This window comes from Hippopotamus amphibius, chromosome 5 (genome assembly GCF_030028045.1).
Source record: "Hippopotamus amphibius kiboko isolate mHipAmp2 chromosome 5, mHipAmp2.hap2, whole genome shotgun sequence".
NCBI classification, from domain to species: Eukaryota; Metazoa; Chordata; class Mammalia; order Artiodactyla; family Hippopotamidae; genus Hippopotamus; species Hippopotamus amphibius.
In genome coordinates this window covers 9,563,253-9,585,602 of record NC_080190.1, presented here as the reverse complement: position 1 = coordinate 9,585,602, position 22,350 = coordinate 9,563,253, and the positions used below count along the sequence as shown (strand labels likewise).

The 22,350-nt window shown below is 50.1% G+C and overlaps 1 protein-coding gene across 1 annotated transcript; it reads right to left on the bottom strand.

The window, feature by feature from the left end:
• Window positions 1–1,976: 1,976 nt before the first annotated feature.
• LOC130853765 (deleted in malignant brain tumors 1 protein-like) lies at window positions 1,977–21,307 on the bottom strand. Its single transcript, XM_057736080.1, is given in 10 exon segments — window positions 1,977–2,497; window positions 3,961–4,227; window positions 4,809–5,050; window positions 5,052–5,198; window positions 9,731–9,915; window positions 10,707–10,915; window positions 12,590–12,740; window positions 13,000–13,029; window positions 14,075–14,107; window positions 21,247–21,307. Coding segments are annotated over 10 exon segments (1,494 nt in total). The 3' UTR covers window positions 1,977–2,328.
• Window positions 21,308–22,350: the final 1,043 nt, after the last annotated feature.

Sequence of the window (22,350 nt, the reverse complement as noted above, 5' to 3'; positions counted from 1 at the left end):
CTCCCCTCTCGGGGTCTTAGTGCTTTTACAGTCACCTCCATGTGGCTCTTTCCTGGGCCAAGAGCCCAGAACCAACGGAAGCTCTTGCAGAGATACTGGGAAAGGGCAGATCTAGTCAGAGATCTAGTCAGAGATCCAGGAGAACCTGGGCTGTGTCCATCTTCCCCCTCCCACAGCGGGGCCCCAGGTCCAGCAGCAGATTTTCATCAGCCTCCCTTAGCTGGTGGTCGTTGGGTGGGTGGATGCAAGGCGGACCCCATGTGATTGGCCAGCTCCTGACCCTTTCATCAGGTCCTACAATGGGAGACAGGGGGGCTCCCAGCCCCCACTTGAATCTTCAGCTTTAACACACTATCCATTTGTGTGTCATAACTATTTCCAGATCTTAGAAACATTGTGCTTCTATTTGAACTCATGTGAGCTTTTGATTTTTTTCCTGATTTATCCGCATATTGATGTGTTCAATTTTAGGGAGGTTTCAACCAAAAGCAAAGGTATGTTTCTCAAAGTGACTGGAAAGTCACCCTCATAACAGTCACAGTTGGGAGAAGTGAGGACTGGCAATCACGGCCCTGCATCAGGTCAACCAAAGAGGCTCCTGAGTGATTCGAAAGTTTCAAATGACTCAGTTATAAAACAGCTGAGCCTATACAAAGTATTGAACCTGTTTTCCCATTGGCCCCAAAAGAATTCAGATCTTGCCACTGCAAAGTATGTTGATATAGCATATTGAACATTCTGACTTAAAGCCACTTGAACAAAAGGCAAATCCAAAAAACAATAACAGCACACACACACACACACACACACACCCATAAAGGCCCATAAGCTTTTGTAACTCAGGGTCTGCATCCAGTCCTGAGTAAAACCTCAGCTCTGCTCAATCTGTTCTTGGCCTCTAGACACCAAAATAATAAAACTGACCAACCACTGACCAGAGCTGAGGGCAGTCTCCCAAATCCTGTGTCCGGGCATCAAGGCAGGTAGCAGCCACCTTGGATGCTGCACTTTGGCCTGGTCTCCCGCCTGCAACCCCATCCTGTCTGCTACATTTCATGGTTGTCATGGGAACCTAGACACCAGCTCCCCTGTAGACTTGTTGACCGAAGTCTTAGGTGACCAAACTTTCTGGTTTATCAGGGACAGAGGGGGTTCTCAGGACATAGGAGAGCAGGAAAATAGGGTGACTGGTCCCCTCCCAAACAAGGGTGATATCAATGTGGATCCGCTGGTCAAAGGACAGGGGACAGAGGTTTTAGTGGCCAGATGGCCAACCCCATGCAGCCGTGTCAACCAGGTGCCCTGTCACCCTAGCAGGAGATGCTTCCACAAAGATACTAAAGGCTCCCACTTCCTGTACTTCCTGACCCTCCACCAAGTCTACTCCACTCCTCACTTCACAGGAGGCCATGTGGGAGGAAGGGGACATGTCAAGAGACTGCACGTCTCTGTCGAGAGATTTCTGTCCTGTTTCCCCTCCTGAACTTCTGACATTTCACCCTCTCCACCCACACCCCCAGCTGGATGCTACCCTGGGCCCCTCAGGCCAGCCTCAGCCCTCCTACAACTACCTGCTCCATCGAGGACACACACAAGAAGGGAATGTGCCCAACTTTGCTTCCCATGCCCTGTGCACAGAGGCTGTAATGGGTCCAGGGAGGGGAGGGAGATGGGTGTAGGGGTGGCTGTCTGTCCATCGCAGCCACCTTGCCCGTGAAAAACCCCAGGGACTGTGCGGGGAGGATGCTGTGAAGCTGTCTCAGCCCCGTTTGTCTACTGCTCACCCCACCCTCTCTTCAGCCTCAGGGCACGACAGGGCACGGCCCCTGGCCTTTCTCATTCCTTGTGGGAGCCCACGCTACCTGTCCACCTAACATGAAGGCATCAGTGCTCAGGTGCGGCACTGGAAACAGGGACCAAACTGACCCTTGCTTTGAAAAAAAGTTCTTTATTCAGCTTGTCTATAATAAGCAAGGGCTAAGATATACACTACAGGCCTAAGAAGCTGGTTCATAAAAGGTCAGAAAAGAAACTCCAGCTGGAAAAAGCACTGCTGCTCCCCGTGTGTGGCTCTCAGCTGCACGCGGGATTTTGGGTTCTGGCACCTGGAGCCTGACATTTTGTCCCAGTGCCCAGCCTGTGTTTCTGGGGAAGGCTGCTCCCATCTTTCTCACCTACACCTCCACCCACCCCCCGCCGTGCACCTGGGCCAGACTTAAATCAAGTTGGGTGCCCTGGGCGCCACGCTGTGGACACTGGTTTCTTCCTCCCTCACTTGGGCTCCAGAGCAGGGGGCCTATCTCTGAGCACCGCATGTGTTCTCCTGCTTCACATCCTAGTGCTCGGAGGCTGGCCGTGGGCAGCACGGGTGCCCCCCCACAGTGTGAAGGCTGCTACGGCCAAGACCACGACCAGGAAGACCCCAGCAAGGATGGTGGTACTGTGGTAGCTCCCCTGGGGGATGGCCTCTTCCTGCACGTCAACCACCGCCCGGTCTGACAAGGAGAGGAGAGTTGGGATCAGGATGGGTCCAGCAGGGAAGGAGAGGGGAGAGAAGCAAGGGTAGGGGTCGCAGGGCAGGGTGGTGGCCATCAGAACTGCTTGGTGGGCTGGCAAAGACGGCTGAGAGGCATGCCTTTTGGGAAACTGAGGTCAGACCCCAAAGGGCAGCTGGGTGTCAGCCCTGGCAGATTTCACACTGTCTTGTCAGCCAACAGAAGCAAAGAAGGTCTGTGAACAGGAAGTCAGAGCTGGGCTTTGGGATAACATAGCTGGCTGAAGGCTCCCAGGGGATGGGAGGGGAGTGAGTTGCGGCATTTGAGCCCATCTGGGAAATTGGTGCAAAGATCGCAGCAAGAGGGACACAGACCTTAAGTTACTGCAGTGTCAGTGGGAGGAGAAGGAAAAGGAAAGACATGAGCAAGGTCCCCACTGACCCCCTGTGTCTCTTCCCCTGTGCTGTCTTCCTTCTCTCTGTAGCTCCAGCTCCCAGGTGGGTACCATGCAGGTGACTTATGACTGCACTGCATCCCCGCCCACTGGAATGGAAGCCCTCAGGGCAAGGGTTTTCATCTGCTTACTTCTACGTCCCAGAGGACATAATAAGCCTTCCAAAGATGCCTGGAATGTTGAACACGTGCGGAAAATGCCTGGAAGTAGCCAGACATGGGAAGGGCCTGTGGGGTAGAGTCCCGTGCCTGCGGGAGGCTTTGTGACAACTAGTGCTGGCCCACACCTGCCCCTGGCACCAATGCCACCACATTTGTTGACCTGGCCCGGCCTAGACCAGACATCCTGGGAATCCCTTTGCAAACATTTTCTCATCCACGCCCACAATAGAGCAGCATGGCGGGGGTTCTGCTCCCTGTTTAGATGAGGAAAATGAAGTGGCTTCTCCAGGGTCAACCCCTGGGAGCCGTGAGAATAAACCAGTCCCGCCTGCATCTACACTGCCCTGCCCAGATCCTGATTTCACGGCCCCAGGGCCACAGTCTGTCATCTCCATCATAAGTAATAACGTGATCATTAATGTTAACATCGGTGACATGAACGATACTAACAAAACCACTGTGACTTGTAACAAGCAGGGACAAAGCGGTGTAACTAGCAGTATTTTATGTAACCCTCTCAACAGTCCTAAGAGGTAAATAGTAATGTTTTTCTTTTACAGATGAGGAGTGTGAGGTTGGGTATTCAGAAGCCAGTGGATAAAGGTATCAGGTGTTCTGGGTCCCAGGTTAGAACTGTCGTGACCAAACCCTACATATCATATACATTCTCCATTGACCAGAGCCCTTGGAAGAAGGTGAGAATCAGGTCTAGTTCAACTCCAGATCACCCAGGGTAGCACAGGTGGCCTGTTCGAGGGGACACAGGACACCCACAGGAGCATCCCCAGTGCCCATGGTTCACAGGCCCGGGCCCTGGCATATAGCAGGATGGGAACATGGCCACCTCCCCAGGCTCCTATCCTCACTAAGCGGGACCTACAGCTGCATGCGTCCCAGGACGAAATTCATCTTCCCCTGGTAGGAGCCCACTTCCCTCTTGGCCCTCACAACACAGCCTCTGCGGCAGCGGGAGGAGGCATTGTTCACCCTGCACACGACCATCTTGCAGTACAGGTACACGGAGGGGAGACTCAGGAAGTGGAAGGAACTGAACTTGAAGCGGACCATGTGGGGTGAGGGCTGGTCATAGGACTGGTAGGTTTCGTCCTTCACACACCTGGAAGAGGAGAGGAGCTGCTGTCAGCTCTCCAAAAGGCACTGCACTCCCCACGCCACCCACCCCATGGGCTGGGCAGCCTCCTCAGAGGGTGGAGGGCAGGGGACCTCCTGCTGCCTTCACAACATTCCTTGTGGACCACCTGCCAGGCACGCTCTTTGTCCAGCGCCCCATCTACTCCTTGTTTAATCCTCCCCACAGGCTGGGACATGGGCTTCACTATGCGCATTTGATGGCTGGAGAAACTGGCTCCAAGAGGAGCGAGTGCCTGTCCAGAGTGATGCAGCTAGTGTGGGGCAAAGCAGGCATCTCAACCTCTGTCTGCTTCAAAATCAATGTTTTCCCACTACAAGCACGACTTTTTAAGATTCAAGCGTGCCTGGTGTTGAGTCACTTGGTCTAATTTTGCTTTATATCTAACCAGCTCGATGGCCACTCAGTTCCCCAGACGCCCAAAGATGACAGCCTGGCTGGTTAAGCTTGAGCTACTGGAGCCCAATCTGGCTTCCCTGAGCTCTGGGCTGGTTGTGCGGGAGGTATCAGGGAAAGGCTGAAGCCCACCCCATGAAGACACTCCTTACCCTCCCCGGATGAGATCATAAGTCAAAGATGTAAAGTCACTGGGATTCGGTGAAGCCACACACGTGTCCACAAATAAGGCCAGGGAGGTGTTAGGATGGAGGATTTCAGCCTGAAGGTACAAATCCTGGTTCAGGTCCACGTAGTATGGGCTGCTGGTCACGGGGTGCAAGAATGAAGAGGAGGTAAAAAAGGAAATGTTCATGTCAAAATTGCCGTATTTTATGTTCTTGACCTCGAGGGATGTCTTTAGCAATGTACATCACGTTAACCCAGGTTTCCTGGAGCATTTTGCAGCTGACATGAATGTGGACGTCCTTCTTCCTCTTGATGATGCCAGTTGAAACAGCTGCTTTGAGGAAGTTGGAGTAGATGATGGTGTCATTATCCACCTGAGAGAGGCAGGCAGGAGAGCAGAGTCAGGCAAATGTCACCTACTGAGGGGATCTCGTTGATGGTGTGGGTTAGAATGAGATGGAAGTGATGCCACAAGATTTAAACACCCTCGAGAACCACACAGAGATGGCACACGCCTGTCACCATGGCTACCGTTACCTGGGATGGTTATGCTTCACCAGCAAGACTCCCTCCTTTCACACATCCCCTTTCCTCTGCCACATGATGGGGACCACAGTGTGTTGGTGCCTCCCGGGAGCTGCTGCTCATGGAAAGGTGGGTGTGTCTGGAGGACTCCTACCCCTGCTGTATGATTAGGCTGAGTTTGGTCTGCATGGCTCAGGGCCTTTCTGGATTGTTTTATTTCATTCTCAATCTTGCTGGGAGAAATAAGGGAAGGCAGTCATGTGGGAGGGGCTGGTGGGATTCTTATTCACAGTGCTGTTGGGATGGGTCAGTAGCTATTGCAGCTTGGTGTCTGAAGCTGCCAGACCCCGAAGCAACAGAGATCCAGAGTTATAGCTGCGGCAGGTCCCTGACCTCTGGGGCAGGAAGTTCCCCAGAGACTCATATGGACAATGAGGTGGTGGGTTGTGCTGGAGTGGGTGCCATGGCAACCCTGCAGCACTTCCTGTCATGCTTTCCTTCTCCACTCCCCAAACCTTAGGACCATTTCCTACTGTGCCTTTCACGAAGCAGCAAATTCATAAGAATGTTGGTCTCTCATGCTGTTTGATGTGCCTACCATCTTGTAAGAGTGACCTTTCCAGGGAGAAGAGTCTCGCACCTGGTGGTCTGTGAGCATCTCAAGGAAAGAGTGATGTCTAAGCATCTCTCTTTTCCCAGGGCTTGGTTAATGATGGCATCAGTAGCATCAGTTAAGATCCATGAAATGCAGGAAAGGTCCAGGGAACAGAAGCCCAGCAAAAGCACTGTGATGCAAGATGAATGGAGCTGGGAGCAGCCAGCCCAAATGGCCAAGAGGACACAGGTGAGCACGTGCCCCTGGAAAGACCCCTATGGTCATGATCAGCTGGCCGCAGGTGAGGTGAGCACAAGAGTGGCATCCCCAGGTGGTGACTGGGGCTGGGGGGGTGGCTCTTTCCCTCCCCAATCCTGTGATGGTCACAAGCAAACCTGTCCTTGCCTGGTACAACATTCCAGGAGCCATGGGCACCTGTGCAAGAACGGGCAAAAAACAACACTGTAGTGCCCTAAATGTAAGAAGCCCTAAGATGGAAGACAACCTCACTGTTTAAAAAAAAAGAAAGAAAGAAAGAAAGAAAGTTTGTCACTGAGTCGCATTCAGTCATATACGCTCTCAGGAGCAAAAGTTCGTTCCTGGCCATTTGGGAGATTAGACAAGTACCCTTCTGAAGCCAGCACCTCTACACCCTAAATATGATTATTCTTTAGAACAGCATGTGTAGAGGAGGCTTTCCCTTTACGTCTGGAGTTTCAGAACTCAGCTCTTGGTGTGCGCCTTCCAGAAAGACAGGTGAAAAGGGAAAAGTTTTGCAAGTGACTTAAAGTGGCTCTGCCACCAGGGCGCCCTGCCTCCTCTCTGACCTCAGGTCCCCTCTCTCCCCGCAGGAGGCGGTTGCGGCCTGCAGGGGGCGGCAGAGCCCGCACGCTGGGCTCGGGGCTGCGCGAGACCTGGAAGGGGCTCTGGGCCTCCCGCGCCTTCCTGGGAAGCACGCTGTACTTTCTGCCTTTCCATTTTCTCTAAAACAAACAGACAAACAGAAAAGCTGGGGGGTTTCTATTGGAGCGCCGGGGTCAGCTCAGCAAAGCACGCACACGTTGCCGCCGCGGTCGTCCTGCAGGGACACACCCCGCGGGGTCACGGGGCCCGTGCACGTGCTCTCGCACCCACGCGTGTCTGTGCTTCCCACGCTCCAGCGAGATCCTGAGCGCACGCCAGACGATGCACGTGGCGTGCACGCTCCTGTCTTGATCATCGAAAGCCGTTCTGACTTTAGATGGAAATTCGTGCTCAGACGTGTGCGCGGTGTGCGGGGGGGCCCCCAGGTGGGGCGGGAGTCCAGCAGGCGCGCTGGCGGCTGTGCCCTGCAGGCCGGCCTCTCCCGCCGGGCCGCCCACTCCTGCGGTGCGGAGACCTCGCCTGTGCAGACGCGCGAGCCCACGCTCCTGGGACTCCCGTTAACGGGGCAGCTAGGGGGGCGCAGGAAGTCCCAGCTGCGGATCCCACCACCCTGCCTTTGCATCCTGCCCCTGCGGTCCATGATCACCAGGCCTTGGGCACGTGGCTTCTCCTCTGTAAGCCTCTGTGTCCTCGGGATTAAATGGGAGTAGAAGCTGTCTGGAGAACTTTGAAAGTCTCGTGGAGCTCTTAGTTCAGTGCCTGGCACGCCTGCTAGCCCTCAGTAATCTGCTTATACAGGCTTGGCCTCCACACCAGGGTCACTGGCAGTTGCAAAGCTGAATGACACACTGACCTACTCTGGAGGCGGGTTTGCTAGAGGATGCAGACATTTCAATAAGCGGAGGAATGAAAATGTAGACTGCGCTGCCCACAGCCAGCCAGGTTAGAAGAGCAGGGCTGGCCCCGGGCTTTGGCAGCTCCGATTGGAGATGAAGGAACACGGGTGGGATGGTCAGATGTCAAGAGGCTCCAGGCTGCACATTTGGAACCGGAAGGGGTGGTCACCTTCGGCGGACTGATTCCCACTGACTAAACTCACGACAAACCAGAATCCCACACGACTGGTTGACCGGGCAAAATGTAAAAGCCAGGTCGACTAGAACAGCGGTCTCCACCCTTTTTGGCACCAGGGACTAGTTTCGTGGAAGACAATTTTCCACAGACCCTGGGGACGGGGCTGTGGATGGTTCAGGCTGTAACGTGAGTGATGGGGAGGGATGGGGAGGGGCTGTAGATAGAGATAAAGCCTCCTTCATGTGCCTCTCACCTCCTGCTGTGCAGCCAGGTTCCTAACAGGCAGTAGACTGGTAGCATCTACGGCCCAGGGGTTGGGGATCCCTGGACTAGAACGTTGGAAGGCGTGACTCATCTGTACCCTTCTCTGCATGTACGCCTCCCTGACCCAGTCAGCTCCTCTCAGAAGGAGATCTGGTGTCTGTAGGGACTGTCCAACAGGAGCTGGGGGGCACAATGGCGACAGCAGACCCTCGGTCCCAGGCAGGAGCATCTGGTTAGCTGAGCGAGTGTCCTCGCCCTCTCTCACTGTTCCCTGTGTCCTTGCCAGATGGAGAGCAGCATCCTCGTAGCACCTAGCCTGGCACGTGGCAAATGCACAGTATGTCTTTGGTGACTGACAAACCCTCTGATCATCTGTGTCACACACATTGTAGGTATTTGAGCATCTCATGCTGTATATTTACTGTGGTTCTAACCCTACTAAAAGTATTTGCCCTGTGTCTGTTCTCTGACAGACAAAATCTTGAAGTGATTACTTAGGTGTCAGCCCAAAATTCAGGGCTTAGAGTGCAGAGTTTAAACTGAATTTACATAAAATTAAATGCACCCACTCTAAGTGTACCATTGGTGGGGTTGACAGTAAGAGACCCAACATTCTCGTTAATGCGCACAGCTCCATCCCGCCCCGTTGCAGGCAGTCCCCTCCCACCAGGTCTGCTTGCCCTCTGCACAGATGTCATAGCAATGGCATCACGGGGTGGGGAATCTTGCGCACCTGGCTGCTTCCACTCAGACCCACATTTTTGAGATTCTCAGAGTCTGGCGTCAGCCCTACCACTTCCTGCCTAAGGAGCCTTAGGGCACCTGCTTGACCCCTGGAAGCCCAGCCTCCCTATTTCTCAGGTATGCAGACAATGAGGGGAGACGTGTGTCATCTTGGTGGGGACGTGGGGAGTCTGACACACACTAACCTCAGGGTCTGCCTCTTGCAGGGTGGCAGGATAACGGAGTTTCCCAGGACACGAGACTTCTCCGTGCTAAAGTCTGTCAAGTCCTAGGTCAACCAAGACAGTTGGTCACCCCAGGTGGTGATAGCTCAACAAACGGTAGCTGCAGAGGCCCATATATTGCGAAGCTCACGAAGCTTAAGCTTCAACCACTCCCCAGCCGCCACCCCCACCCCAGGCACAGGTTCCTCCGGGGCTCAGCAGTGCACCGGCACAGCCCTGTGTTGTTGTGAGATTCCTAAAAGTAAGATACTTGCATTCCTCCCATGCAGGAGGCTCCCACGTCTGTCACCCACCCCAACCTGTATGAGCTCCAGGCCCTTCAAAACGTGGAGCTGTCCCGGGAGCTGCTGTTGCTCTTGCCCACGTGATAGCCGCCTGCCAGGCACCCTCTCTGCCGCCCACCGTGGGAAAAACTCCCTGCTGACTTCCCTTCCTTCTATTTGGATGTGGCTGCAGCCGTGTCATGGCATCAAGGAATGGGTTTATATCTTCACCCCGATTACGTTCTGGTTCTACCGTAATCATGTTTTCTGGGTCCCCAGAATTCAACAAGCACAGCGCACCTCACTAAGAAAGCTGGCTCAGCAGGAGGCAGAGGGGGAAGTTCCAGGCTTACCTGCTCGATGGTGCCACAGCCGGAGTAAGGAATTGTGAAGGTCACGTGGCTTGATGTGATCTGGGGCTGACACTGGTAGCTCCCGTTCGAGCTGGGAATGACAAGGTCCCTGGCAGAGTGGCCCAGGGATTGGAGGTAGCCCGTGCTCACGCTGGCTTGCATGTGATCCTGCCGGCAAAGCAGCTCTGGGGGCCGAGGGCAAACACTGTGGTCAGTCAGCGCCTCACAAGCCCATGTAAAGACATAGAGATGGCTGGCAGATGGTCTGCCTGCAGACACGGCTCGCCACCACCCCGGGTGTCAACTGTCTCAAGTTCAGTTTCACTCTCATGAGACCCCCTATGAGGGCACAGGAACTAGGATTCCTCTGAAACCACTTATCCATATAGTAAAGTAACACATGGCTTAAATTGTGGAGATTTCGGGAACCAACATCCTTAGCTATGGACCTAAACCCAGGTCCTGTAGCTAAGGGGCAGGTCAGTACCCTGACCGCAAAGAAAGCCCCGTCATCATCTTTCCCAGCCCCTGGCCAATCTGTACATCAGTCCATTTAACAGCTCAAACCGTGGCCATCAACCTCTGCTGGACGTGGCTGAGTGACCAGCTCAGACCATCTTCAGGTAGCTGCCAAACATACTAGGTCTCAGGAAAGGTCACAGTGTCCCACACTCTGGGAAGGTCACAAGGCCTCAAGCCAGGTGGTCCCCTATGCCCTTGGCACTGACATCTCCCTATCTGCTGAGAGCATCATTTGGCCCTTCTACTTCATCTCTGCTGATCACAGAAAGGCCAACTTGCCACTCATCCACCATCTCTGACCATCGAGAATCCCAAGACGAACAGTTCTTGGCCCCTTTCAGCACCAGATCAGGCCTTGGTGACCCAACGACGCAGCTCTCATTTCACAGGCAAGGGATGGCTGAGCAGCAGAAGGCGTTCACAGGTGCCCCACCCTGGATGAACGGGAACTTACTTGTCATCCCAATGTAAAGACTGGAGTAGTATTCAGCCTCGAACCCTCTCTTCGCCATGCTGCCATCACTAACAAAGCGAATGGACAAAGAGTTGGATGACGAGGTGAAGGAGCCACTTGACCCATCACAGACTTGGCTGAGCAGACGGGATCCGTTGTAGGGGCCGTCGAACACTTCGATATAATCGTAGTTACAGCCACCTTCAAGCCTGCAGAGACACAACACACAGTTCTGGCTTCACTTTTAACCAGGTTTTGATGCAGGGGGTCAGATCTCCATGAAAGGGGTCACACCTCTAAGCCAGAAACTCTCACATAATTAATAATTGAAAATGATAGATTTTCTCTATTATTGAAGTATACTTGATGAACAATATTATACAAGTTACAGGTGTACGATATAGTGATTCACAGTGTTTAAAGATTACACTCCATTTCTAGTTATTATAAAATACTGGCTATACTTGCTGTGTTGTACAATACATCCCTGTAGCTTATTTTATACATAATAGTTTGTACCTCTTAATTCCCAACCCTGTACTGCCGCTCCCCCAATCCCTCTACCCACTGGTAAACCCCAGTTTGTTAGACTTTCTTAAACTGGGCGGAGATTCATCTTCCCATGACCTCCACACATGGTCCTAGTCCTTCTTTTTGGGGTCACGCATATGAGATCTACAGCCCCTCTCCTGACAGCCCTTTGTATCACATGAGAAAGGATCACATCCTGCCATAGACTTTTTCTTTGGTCAAAAAGACCCCAGTTTCCCACAGAATTTTTTAAATCCCATGAATTCATAGTGATGGAAACAAATAACTGAACAAAAAAAAACTGAGCAAGTCAGATAACCTCTCTGCAGCTCAGGTTTCCTATTTACCAAGGTGAAATCTCCCCCCCACACCTACACTGGAGAAAGCTGCCACGAGGCTCAAGCGATGGAACATACAGAGAAGTGCTTCCCAGACTGTCGCAGATGGTGGTCACCGTTATCAACGTGCCGGCTCAGGACCAGCCATGGCCCACCTTCCCCCACAGGATTTCCTACCGTCCCCAAATCCAGAATGGATTGTAGTGATGAAGAGATTAAAATAATATTGTCTTTTGCGCAAACCCCACATACATTTCCAAGTCAGAGACTCCCAAGGCCACTGCAACCAGAAATCAAGAGAGAAAACTACTCTCTCTGGTGGTGGCTATTAGAGAAGAAACTATGGTACCCCCTTCCCAGGACTCTAGAACCTACGGGTGCTGCGCGTGGTCGCCCCCCTCCTTGAACCAGTCATGTATCACTGTGTTTCTGGTGACGTCTCCTCCACTTAGAACAAGGATTCCCTCTCTTCATTGGATGAGGAACGGGTAACCTAACCTCCGCAGCAGGAATTTCTCCTCCTCTGCCCGAAACTCACCCAAAAAAAGGAGGGAGTAGAGAGAAAAGGGTTCAGAAAAGCTGGCATAGTTGTTAAGGGGATTCTTTGTGTTATTTACTCCTAACAAATATTATTGTTATTATTATTTTTACTATAATAATAATTATTACTCTTATGACTTCTAACAATAATCCTGCCCATTGGATACATTGTCCAAGTAGTTTCATATATTTCTCTCTGTGACTTTCCCAGTAACCAGCGAGAGGAGGAAGGCAGGTATTCTATTCTCCTCTATTGAGGCTCAGTAGAGTTAAGTGACCTCCTGTGGTCACACAGCAAATTCGTCACATAGTGCAACTAGAAAGCAGGGCTCTGATGCTGGTGCCACCGCTTTGCCCAGTCAAAACTGGGACCCACAAGAAAAAACGTCAATGGGGCAAACATCTCCCGTGAAGGTCTAGGAGCCATGTACCCCCTTCTAAAGTGTCTGCGAGGTCCCCCACACACACGCTTACTGGACATCTGTGAAGACCACAGTCACGCGGTAGTTGTTTGGAACTTCAATGTCCCACACGCACTTGGCGTTGTTCGGATACATCCCAGGGTACAATGGGCTGGAAATTCTCCCTGAAGATTGGGACAGGACACCTCCACAGGAATAATTGGCTGTTGGGACAAAATGGAAACACTGATGACCTGCAGAGCATGCTGCACAGTCACCTGGGGGAAGGTTTTTCACAATTTCCAAGACAGAAATCCACCAGGAGGTGCCAGACCCGAACTATCCACTGCAGGTCAGGGCGGTGCCCCTCCACAGAGATGGTACTTGGGCAAGCCATCTCCTCATCATTCTCCTCATCCCTCCCCAGTGTCTCTGTCACTGAGGAGGAGGCAAAGGGGACTTGTCAGGGAACTCGGAACTTACAGCCTGAACCGGTGGGGTTGTAAACAGGACCTGTTGACAAAGAGAAAACCTAATGATCAGTTTCCTGGCGCCCTTGACACAGCTGTTGAGTGCTTGCTGGCCCTGTGCTAGAAATGTGCCAACCCTGGGTTCACAGTGAGATGCTGGATACAGGCCTCGTCCTCAGGGAGCACACAGCCCAGAGGAGAGGATAGAAAAGAACGACTCCCAGGGTCGGGGCTGGGACTGAGATGGAGCAAAGCCCAGAAGGTGGTGGAAGCCTGGAGCTTTGGCTCCTGACCCAGACTGAGCAGGGAAAGCAGGGCAGATAATCAGGGAGAAAGGCTGCTCCAGGCAGAGGGAACAGCGTGTGCAAGGGGCCCTAGGTGTGAGAGTCCCTGGCACATTTGGGGAACCTCGATGTGGATGGAGCAGGGGCAGAAGGGATGGCGGGGACTAACCAGACAACGGGAGGGAATTTTCTAGAGCCCATGAGGCTGTTCTGTGCACTGAGGGTCTGCGACCACAGCGCCCTGGGGAATCAGTCCCTGAGCCTGGGACTGACCTTGGCATTTGGTGAAGAGGCCCCTAGCTGCACTGCAGAGAATGGATCAGAGGGGAGGGCAGCCTGAAGCTGCTGCTGCCTCAGGAAGCCAGGTGGTGAGGAGGGGAGGGGGGCATGGAGAGTGGGGGCGGGGCAGGGGATCAGCAGCTGCTCAGGACAGGCCGTCAGGAGCTTCTGCTGGTTACACAGGAGCTCAGCGATGAAGCAGGCTCCATCCAGCCTGCACTGACCAGGGTCTAGTGTCCAAGGGGAGGGGCAGGGACCTATACAGGGGGCCAGGCTCACTCAGGGACTGTCCAGAGATATGAATCTTATGCTGGCCAGGCTACTAAAGGACAAAGAGGAGCCTAGAGAGAGGCCCCGCCCTCCTGGGGTGGGGACCTCAGCTGCAGGGGATGCCACCTGCCAGGAAAACAGGAGAGGCAGACTCTTTGGAAAGCGAGCCCCGTGACTGCAGCCTGGGGACCAGCAGCCAAGCCTGGGGAGAAGAAATCCATGCCCTCTGTGTCAGGAAGAAAATGTGATACTTACCCAGAGTGGTTGCAGTTGATGGGGTCCACGAATCTAGAAAGAAAATGAAGTGATTTTAGGATATTGCAGGATAATGTTTTAATGCCATGGTCATCAATTTGATGGAGAAAAGCAATCCTTTTCCTCACTCCAGGACTTCTCAGAGCCTTGACCATTCCAATTTACAGTGTGAATGCCCAAAAGCATTGGAGAATATAGCACTTCCCAACATTTAGCACCAGCTATTTTCACTATGTCATAAACAGCATTTGGGGGGTTGCTTTCAACGTGAAGAATTTCTATAACAGACAAACCTTCATAGGAGTGTTACCTGGCCATGTTTCTAACACAGTCACAGTTCTTCATGGAATGACAGGTAATTATTTTCATCGTAAACAACCAGAGGACCAACCCTTTTCCCCTACAACATTTCTGATTGAGCATTGGCAGCAGGAGGTGACAGGAGACCAGAGAAGCCCTCCAGCCTGAGATGAGTGACAGCCCTGGTCCTGGGGACTCAGCAGGTCACTGAAACAGATTCCAGACTCCTCACAGAGAAATCACGCCATAGAAAAAGACACCTCTTTGACGTGTCCTTCGAGAAAGCTGAAAGAGTGGAGTTCCAGAGAGCAGTCTTGCTGGGTTGGGCCATAGTGACTCACCTGGGGCACTAGAATTGACCTGTGCCGCTGCAAGAAAGACGAAATATGATCAGCCTCACCACCCAGGCTGTGCTGCAATAAACCCATCAGGTCACTAGGAGAGAGATGCTCAGTGCCGGGCCCCTGTGCTGAGTGGCCTGAGGAGGGTGACCTGGGAGTTGACCAGAAGAGCTGAATTGGAAGGATGAAACTCAGATATCAGTCCCACAATAAAAAAGGTCTTGGGGGAACCTGAGGTGACAGCTAGTAATCACCCTTGTCACACCAGGGGTCCAGAAAAGAAGGGGCTGCAATGGACCTGTGAAACTCAGGAGCCAACACTGTTGCTGATGTCGTCAGAGAGAGAGCCCACCTATCGAGGAAACTCACTGAGAGAGGAGTCCACTGCAAAGAACCGTCCTTTTCTGGAGAAAACCACCCCAGAGAGGGAATCCTGCTTATGTGAGACCAACCTGAGCAGATGACACTGGCTCCCTCGTCGTGTCCGCACTTGAAATTCCAGCCATCATGGGGGCAGCTCCAAAGGTAGTTCCCGTGCCCTGAGAAGCCCATGTTGTCCAGGACAATCGGCCCTAAGCCCTGACTGAACTTGGCACTTCCTGGGGCCGACGCGGCCCAGCCACAGCCCAGCTGCCTGCAGACCAAGTTGGCATCTGTGATGTCCTAGCTGTCGTCACACACGGTGCCCCAGGAACCTCGGTACCCGGCCCCGACACCTGTCACCTCCATTCACCTGAATCAGGGCCAAACCTGATTCGGTCCCTGGTAGGAGACAGGAAATGTCATTCTCCTGTCTCTCTTGAAGGAAGAGGTCCTGAGGTCTGAGTGAGTTCAGAGTTCTCCCAGGGATAGGCATCTGAGTTTTAAGTGATGTTTTCTGTCAAGGGGATTGACTGAAGACTGGTCATCATTTCCCCACCACTGGCTGTGTTCCAGAACCCTTGGCTGTGTGTTGAGCTAGGTACTTTCACTGACGGATGCCCACAACACCAGCAGTTCAGTCGCTGAAGCCAGGCTTGGGAGGCAGTGGGGAGAGGGGAAGCCCACAGCCTGCATTGGCAGTGACCACTGGGATGGGCTTGAGCCCCTGCATCAGGGTATCCCCAGAGACAGCGTCCCAGCCCCACCAGGGAGCCACCTTTGCCTGCTCACCCCTACTGGGGACCCCACCTCATCAGTGTGAGGTAGGAGATATTTTGGCTCCAGGATAGGCATTTACAACTGGCCTCTAGTTTACATTTCAAGAGGCAGAGAAGAAGAGCTTCTTGCCTGACATTTATTACCTGCCCCCTGCTTACATTTCCTGAGGCAGGAGACAAAGGAGCTCCAGGACTATGAATTCATCACAGACTCCTGTCTGTATTTCCATATCTGCACTTCAATACAAGAAACAGCTACAGGAAGAGGGGAAAGAAGGGAACATTGGAGAATTTTATGACAGGGACAGAGAGGGGCTAAACCTTGTTAAGAGATTAGATGGTGCTGAAACCCGGGAAATTCAACATAAACTGCAGGTCTCCCCAGACTGCTTGGCTGGAGACTTCTGATTTTTACTCTCTCCCTTGAGATCTTTCTTGTTCTCAACTCTCTGCTTTGTTCTCTTTCCAAGACCCACAGGGCTTAACCTGGGCCCTCTCAGCGCAGGAGCCCCAGCACTCCCTCTCTCTCGCTCTCTCCCCTCTCTTACCTCTCCCCCTTCTCTAGCTCTGCCTAAACTACAACCCCCAGCATGCTCCCCCCCCCCCCAAGCCACCCAAGTTGTGCATCTTCACCAACCTTGGGAACAACACATGGGGAAGTCAGAGCTCAGTGCCTGCAGCCCTCGCCAACAAATTGCACCCTTCTACGCGCCACACCTTGAGCCTGTTCACTAGAGCCTGTTCTCCACAAGAAGAGAAGTCATTGCAATGAGAAGCCTGCGCATCAAAAAGAAGAGTAGCACCCACTTGCCAGAACTAGAGAAAGCCCATGTGCAGCAACGAAGACCCAATGTACCCAATGAATAAATAATAAAAATTTTTTTAATTAAAAGGGAAATGAGAAACTGGTAAAATATTTGTCATCTATGTAATGAATGAAGTATTAACATCCAAATTAAAGAGTTAATATAAATCAACAAAGATGATACTAACTTTCACAAAAACAAAATGGATGAAGGGTATAAACAGGCAATTAAGAAAAAGGAACAAAAATGGCTTAAAACGCTTCACCTTCACTCTAAGCAAAGACATGCAAATTAAAATAACCGGACACCATTTTTCACCTACAATTCAGCCAATATTTTGAATAGTAATATTCAGGTCAGTGAAGGTGTAGCAAATTGCCACTCTTGTTTTTTTACTGATTAGAGAAAAAAATTGGTACGTTGCTACAAAATAATTTATCAATGTTTTAAAACGATCAATCTTTTGACTCAGTAATTCCACTTCTAAGAATCTGGCTAAAGGAAACCATAATTTACTTAATGTGGACAAAGATGCAGGAAGAAACATGACCTTCACAGTATTATCTGTTGTAATTACAGAAAGAACTTGAAAGGGGGTGGAAGATATAGGGAGAGTTTGGTAAAACGGTGCAAACTTTCAGTTATACCATGGATAAGTTCTCTGGATCTAATATAAAATCGTTAATAACACTATGTATTGTACAATTGGAATTTGCTAATAGAGTAGGACTTAAATGCTGTCACCAAAATAAAACATAAATATGTGAGATGATGGATATACTCATTAACTAGCTAGGGGAGAATCTTTTCACAATGCATATGCATATCAAATCTCCCCAAGGTACTCTTTAAATATCCTGTAAATTTCTTGGTCAATCATACCTTAATAAAGCTGAAATTAAAAAAAAAAAAAAAGTGGGGGGATGGAAGAAAACCTGAAAAAACTTCAATCACCAAAAATCATGAGTGCATGTTAAAATATTCAGAATATAAACTAGAGAAAATCTGTATATCACTAACATACACACATAATTTGAAACAAATATATATTTTAATAAAAGCAATTTCAGGTGATAGGTGGATGGGCATTTTTACCTTTTCTCTGTGCTTTTCTCTAGTTCCTACACTTTCCACACTAACTATGCATTAAAAGCTGTGGCTTGAGGCTGAAGTCACGAGATGAGGGGCAGCGAATGTAGGAGTCAGATCCTTTAAGTTTGGGAAGAAATTGGGGTTGCAGGCTAAAGGAAAAGAATAAGGATGAAAAAGAAAAAGAAGATAAGGAAAATGTGAATCTAAGGTTAAAGCAGAGAGGGAAGAAGAGGAGAGAACGAGAAGAAGGGCAGAGGGAGAGGTAGGGAGGAGAGGAATGGTCATATCTTTATGACCTTCCCAGCATCAAGCTAAGTGCTCTACCTGTAGTATCTCGTTTTATCATCACAATATCCTTTATGGTAGAAGTCTTACACAATCTATTTTATACAAGAGAAACACAAGGATTAGGAATGAAACACAATGTCTCAAAGGTCACACAGCTGTGACATAGTGAATGTGAAGCCAGAAGCCTAGAGCACTGACCCCAGAGCAAGGGTGCTCACAGCTCAGCTCCACTGCTTCCCAAAATTCAAGTGAAAACACTGACATTCCATTTCAGCTTGTCAGAAAGCAAAACATTCTGATATAATAATATTTAGTAATAGAGAGGCCGTGGTCAGTATTGCTCCTGATTCGGTGTCTGGCTCCCCATAAAGTATACACAGGGAAGAGAAATACTTCTCAGGACCTGGCACAGGCACAGAGCAGATGGCTCAGGGCACACACACCCTCTCTCCTGCCCTTCCATTATGGTCAGCCGGAGCTTCTGTGAGGCTCTGGGTGTTGCATGGTATGGTACTAAGTGAGCAACACATGGTCCCTTCCCTCCAGGGACTCCCAGCATAGCAGGATCTCTAGAAAAACCTATAGATGATCCGATGTAAGAGTTAACGTGCTGTGGGAGAATTAGATTGACACATCGCATGAGGCGGGCAGGACAGGTTGCTTTGTGCTATGAGACATCCTGCTGCAGGTATCCCAGAAAACAGGCAGAACAAAGAAACACTGGGTGGAAAACAGCAGGGAACAAGTGGGAACTGAAACCCAGGTGGGGATTGTTGAGCAGGCTGTGGAGAGACAGAGGTTAGAGAGGACGGCCAGGCAGGACCTCAGTTTACCGGGTGCCAGGATGCGATGCTCTTGGACTTGACCCGGGGCATGGCCTTGGACTTTATCTTCTTTCTAGAATATTCTGCACCCACACTGGACTGAGTGACATAAGGCCGGGGGGGATTTAGTGCAGTAAAGATGAGTTACAGCAGAGATAGCTGGTGAGGAAGTAATTACAAATTTAGGCAAATTTAAGTGATAACAGATGTGCCTCCCAAGGCCCAATGTCACTCACATAAGGACAACTCACAGTGCCTAAAAGTCCCTCCATTCTATTTCCTCCTTTTTAGGACATTAATCATTGCCAAGCCCCCTGATAAATTGTGAAAGGGGGAAGTATAAGCATTAACGCTTTGCTAGGAATTAGCCTGTAAGCAGTTATTACTTCCTTATTTTGCAAAGCATTGACCATGAAGAAATGGGACCAAAGAAAGTTGCTATTAAAAAATTATTTCGGAATAATTTTATAGCTATAGAAAAGTTACAGAAAATGCAGTGTTCCCATATACTCTCACCCAGTTTGCCCTCATGCTAACATCTCATGTGACCGAGGTCTGTTTGTCACGATTACCAAACCGACACTGTGCATTCCTAGTAACTAAACTCTGGGCTTTATTTGGATTTTACCCATATTTCCTTTTTTTAGGATCCAATCTCAGATACCACCTTGCATTTTGGAAGTTATCTTAGGAAAAGGCCTAGAAGAGTAACAGTGGACAGGGCCAAGGCACCTTCCAGGTACCTCGCATGGGTGACCTAATGTCTACAAAACCCTGTGAAGTTGGAACACAGCCCCATTTTACCAGTGAATAAACTGAGGCTTGCAGAGGCTCCAGAGCTGATGAATGGCAGAATCACATACATTGCTAGGAGCCATAGGAGTTCCACGGCCCCTCCAGCCCAGCACAAAACTGAGTTCACTGACTTTTTCTCAATATTTTGTGCAAAGCCTGGACCTGAGAAGAGTGTGTGCTGCCTGGGTTCCCCCAGCACAAAGCTCCCCTACAGGGCTCTAGGGCTCCTCAGCTCTCTGCAAGAAGCAGCAGGGATTACTGGGCCAAAGGCGCTCCCTGAATGCCAGCAGCCCTGCTCCAGGTTCACGTCCTGGCCAGGCCCTACACAGTGGCTATACTTGGACAAGACACAGAACCCCTCTGAGCCTCAGTTTCCTCATCTGCAATGTGGATACCTACGTTGGGGGATGGTAGCAGATTTAGCCAAGGGGAGATAGGTACCCTGTCTCGCAGAGTACCAGGTGGAGAGCAAGCATCTTTAGTGGGTTAATTCTTAAGTCTAAAATGCAAATGCAGGCACGCGTGCGTGTGTGTGTGTTCTCACGCACACATAACATCATGTAAAACCACAAGTTCCCTCAAGCCCTGCGTAGAGGATGCCTTAAGCCCCTCTGTGTCCTTTAGGGGCTGACATGGATCCCCTGTCACATTTCAGAGGCAGTGCAAGTCTGAGGATTCACTTTGTACTGATAAAAGCTGGAGCTAAGAACACTGCCTTCCATTTTCAAATATTCTGATGGAGACACAATCTCCAGCCCCCAGATTGTCCAGAGTCAGTATTCCCTGAGGTCTTCCTGACAAGAAAGGAAGGTGGGTGTCACCTGTCAGTGTGTTCTTTGTCCGAGAGAGAGACACAGAGACAGAGACACAGAAAGAGAGAGAGAGAGAGAGAGAGAGATACTACACAGACTGTCCAATCATTCTGTTCACTTAGCAGCTTGGTGACATGACATTGAGATTCCAGGCCTCACTCTTTTTCTCAGGGCTCATCCCTGTCCATTTCATCACTTGACACTCTAAGAGCACAAAGGTGTGCTTGAATAATTAGCTTCAAAGCATTGATCTAAAGCAGAGACAGACAGAAACTTGAAGTCTTAATTGTCTCATCTGTGCTCAGATACTTCATCTGATTTTGCTCAGTACATGTTAATTATCAAGCCAGACACACCTGCAGAAAGAAGTCATGTTATTAGTACCTCCAGGGCAATATTCTCTGCTTGTTTTTATTAGTACACAAACTGCAGGCTTAATCAATGATGACAAAGCTTTAGGATCTCTTGATAATACACACTTTTCATTAATTTCAGGAATTTTTCTAATCCCAATCACTCATTTCCGACGTTGACTGACTCACTGAAGGCATTGACATAACAAGTGACTTTTTCTAAGTATAACCATTGCATTTCTCAGCCAAAAACAAAACAAAACATACTTACAATTAAAATGATCAGTAAAGCATTGTCCCTCTCCAATATATTTTGGAGATCCCCTAGATTTTGAAAATCTAGCACCAAGTAACAGTTATAATTTACCATGATGTGTATTTACAGCAATGAAATTAACAAATATAATAATTAGATATAATACCTGTAGATAGAACTGGACCCAATAGAAGACATATTTCAAGGATGACTGTGGAGATCCCCATTTCGTTGGGTTCTTCTCAATTTGAATAAAAATGCCTTGATATTTATAGGTTTCTAGCTAAAAGGGGGCGTGTCTTCCAGGGTACTATATTTCTACTCTGCCATAAAGATACAGGAAGTAAGAGACTTGTCTAACAATCCATGACTAGTCTGTGGGAACAATGTTGGTGTGTTCGATTGATTGGTGAATGAAGAGTCTGGCTATTTCCCAACTGCAAAAGCACTGACATTAGTGATGCAATTTCCAACTAACTTCTAGGTAAACCTCTACGTCTCTCAAGCGCTCCCTGTATATAGGCTTGATTTTCATCTTGGAGACTGTGAATGAATTTGTGGGACGTCTACTGCAAGGTTCGGGGCAGAACAGGATATGGGCTGCTGAGCAAATACAGAACATAGTGCCACGGGGGAAGGCATCTGTTGGGATGATTTGTCCTGACAGGGAAGCCTCTTGTTGGCCCCTGGCCTTAGAGAAATGAGGATGGCATTAGTGCAGACATGATTGGAGATAAAATGTGAGAGATATCCATTGATTCCATGGGCTTATATTAGCTTTAGCCATCATCTTCTGCCTCTCACACTAATTCCACAAGCCAGGAGCTGAGAAACACATGATCTCACACTGAACCACCTCCAACCATTCAAGGCTGTGATTTCTTGCCCTTGGCATTCACATTGTCTGACCCTTGGAGCTTGGCAAATCCACCAAACCTGCCCCCAACCTCCTTCAACCTTTCCCACAATCCCTCACTTATGGAGGTATCACTTTAGGACCCCCCAGTCTTTCTTTATCACCACACTCTGGTTTTACCCCCACAATCTACCAAGAAGATTTCCTGTCGTTTATTTTTTATCAAAACTCTCTTGCTGGTTGATAAGTCCTGCTTAGAAGCATATGGCTTTGCAGGACTTGCCTCTGCTCTCCTGGCCTGAGTGAGCCATGTCCTGCCTTTCAGCTGAGATGTGGAGGCTAGGAGATGACCCCTTGGCTTCCTTGCCACGAGCTGTTTACACCTAGTCTCCAGGCTTCATTCTGGAAGGATAC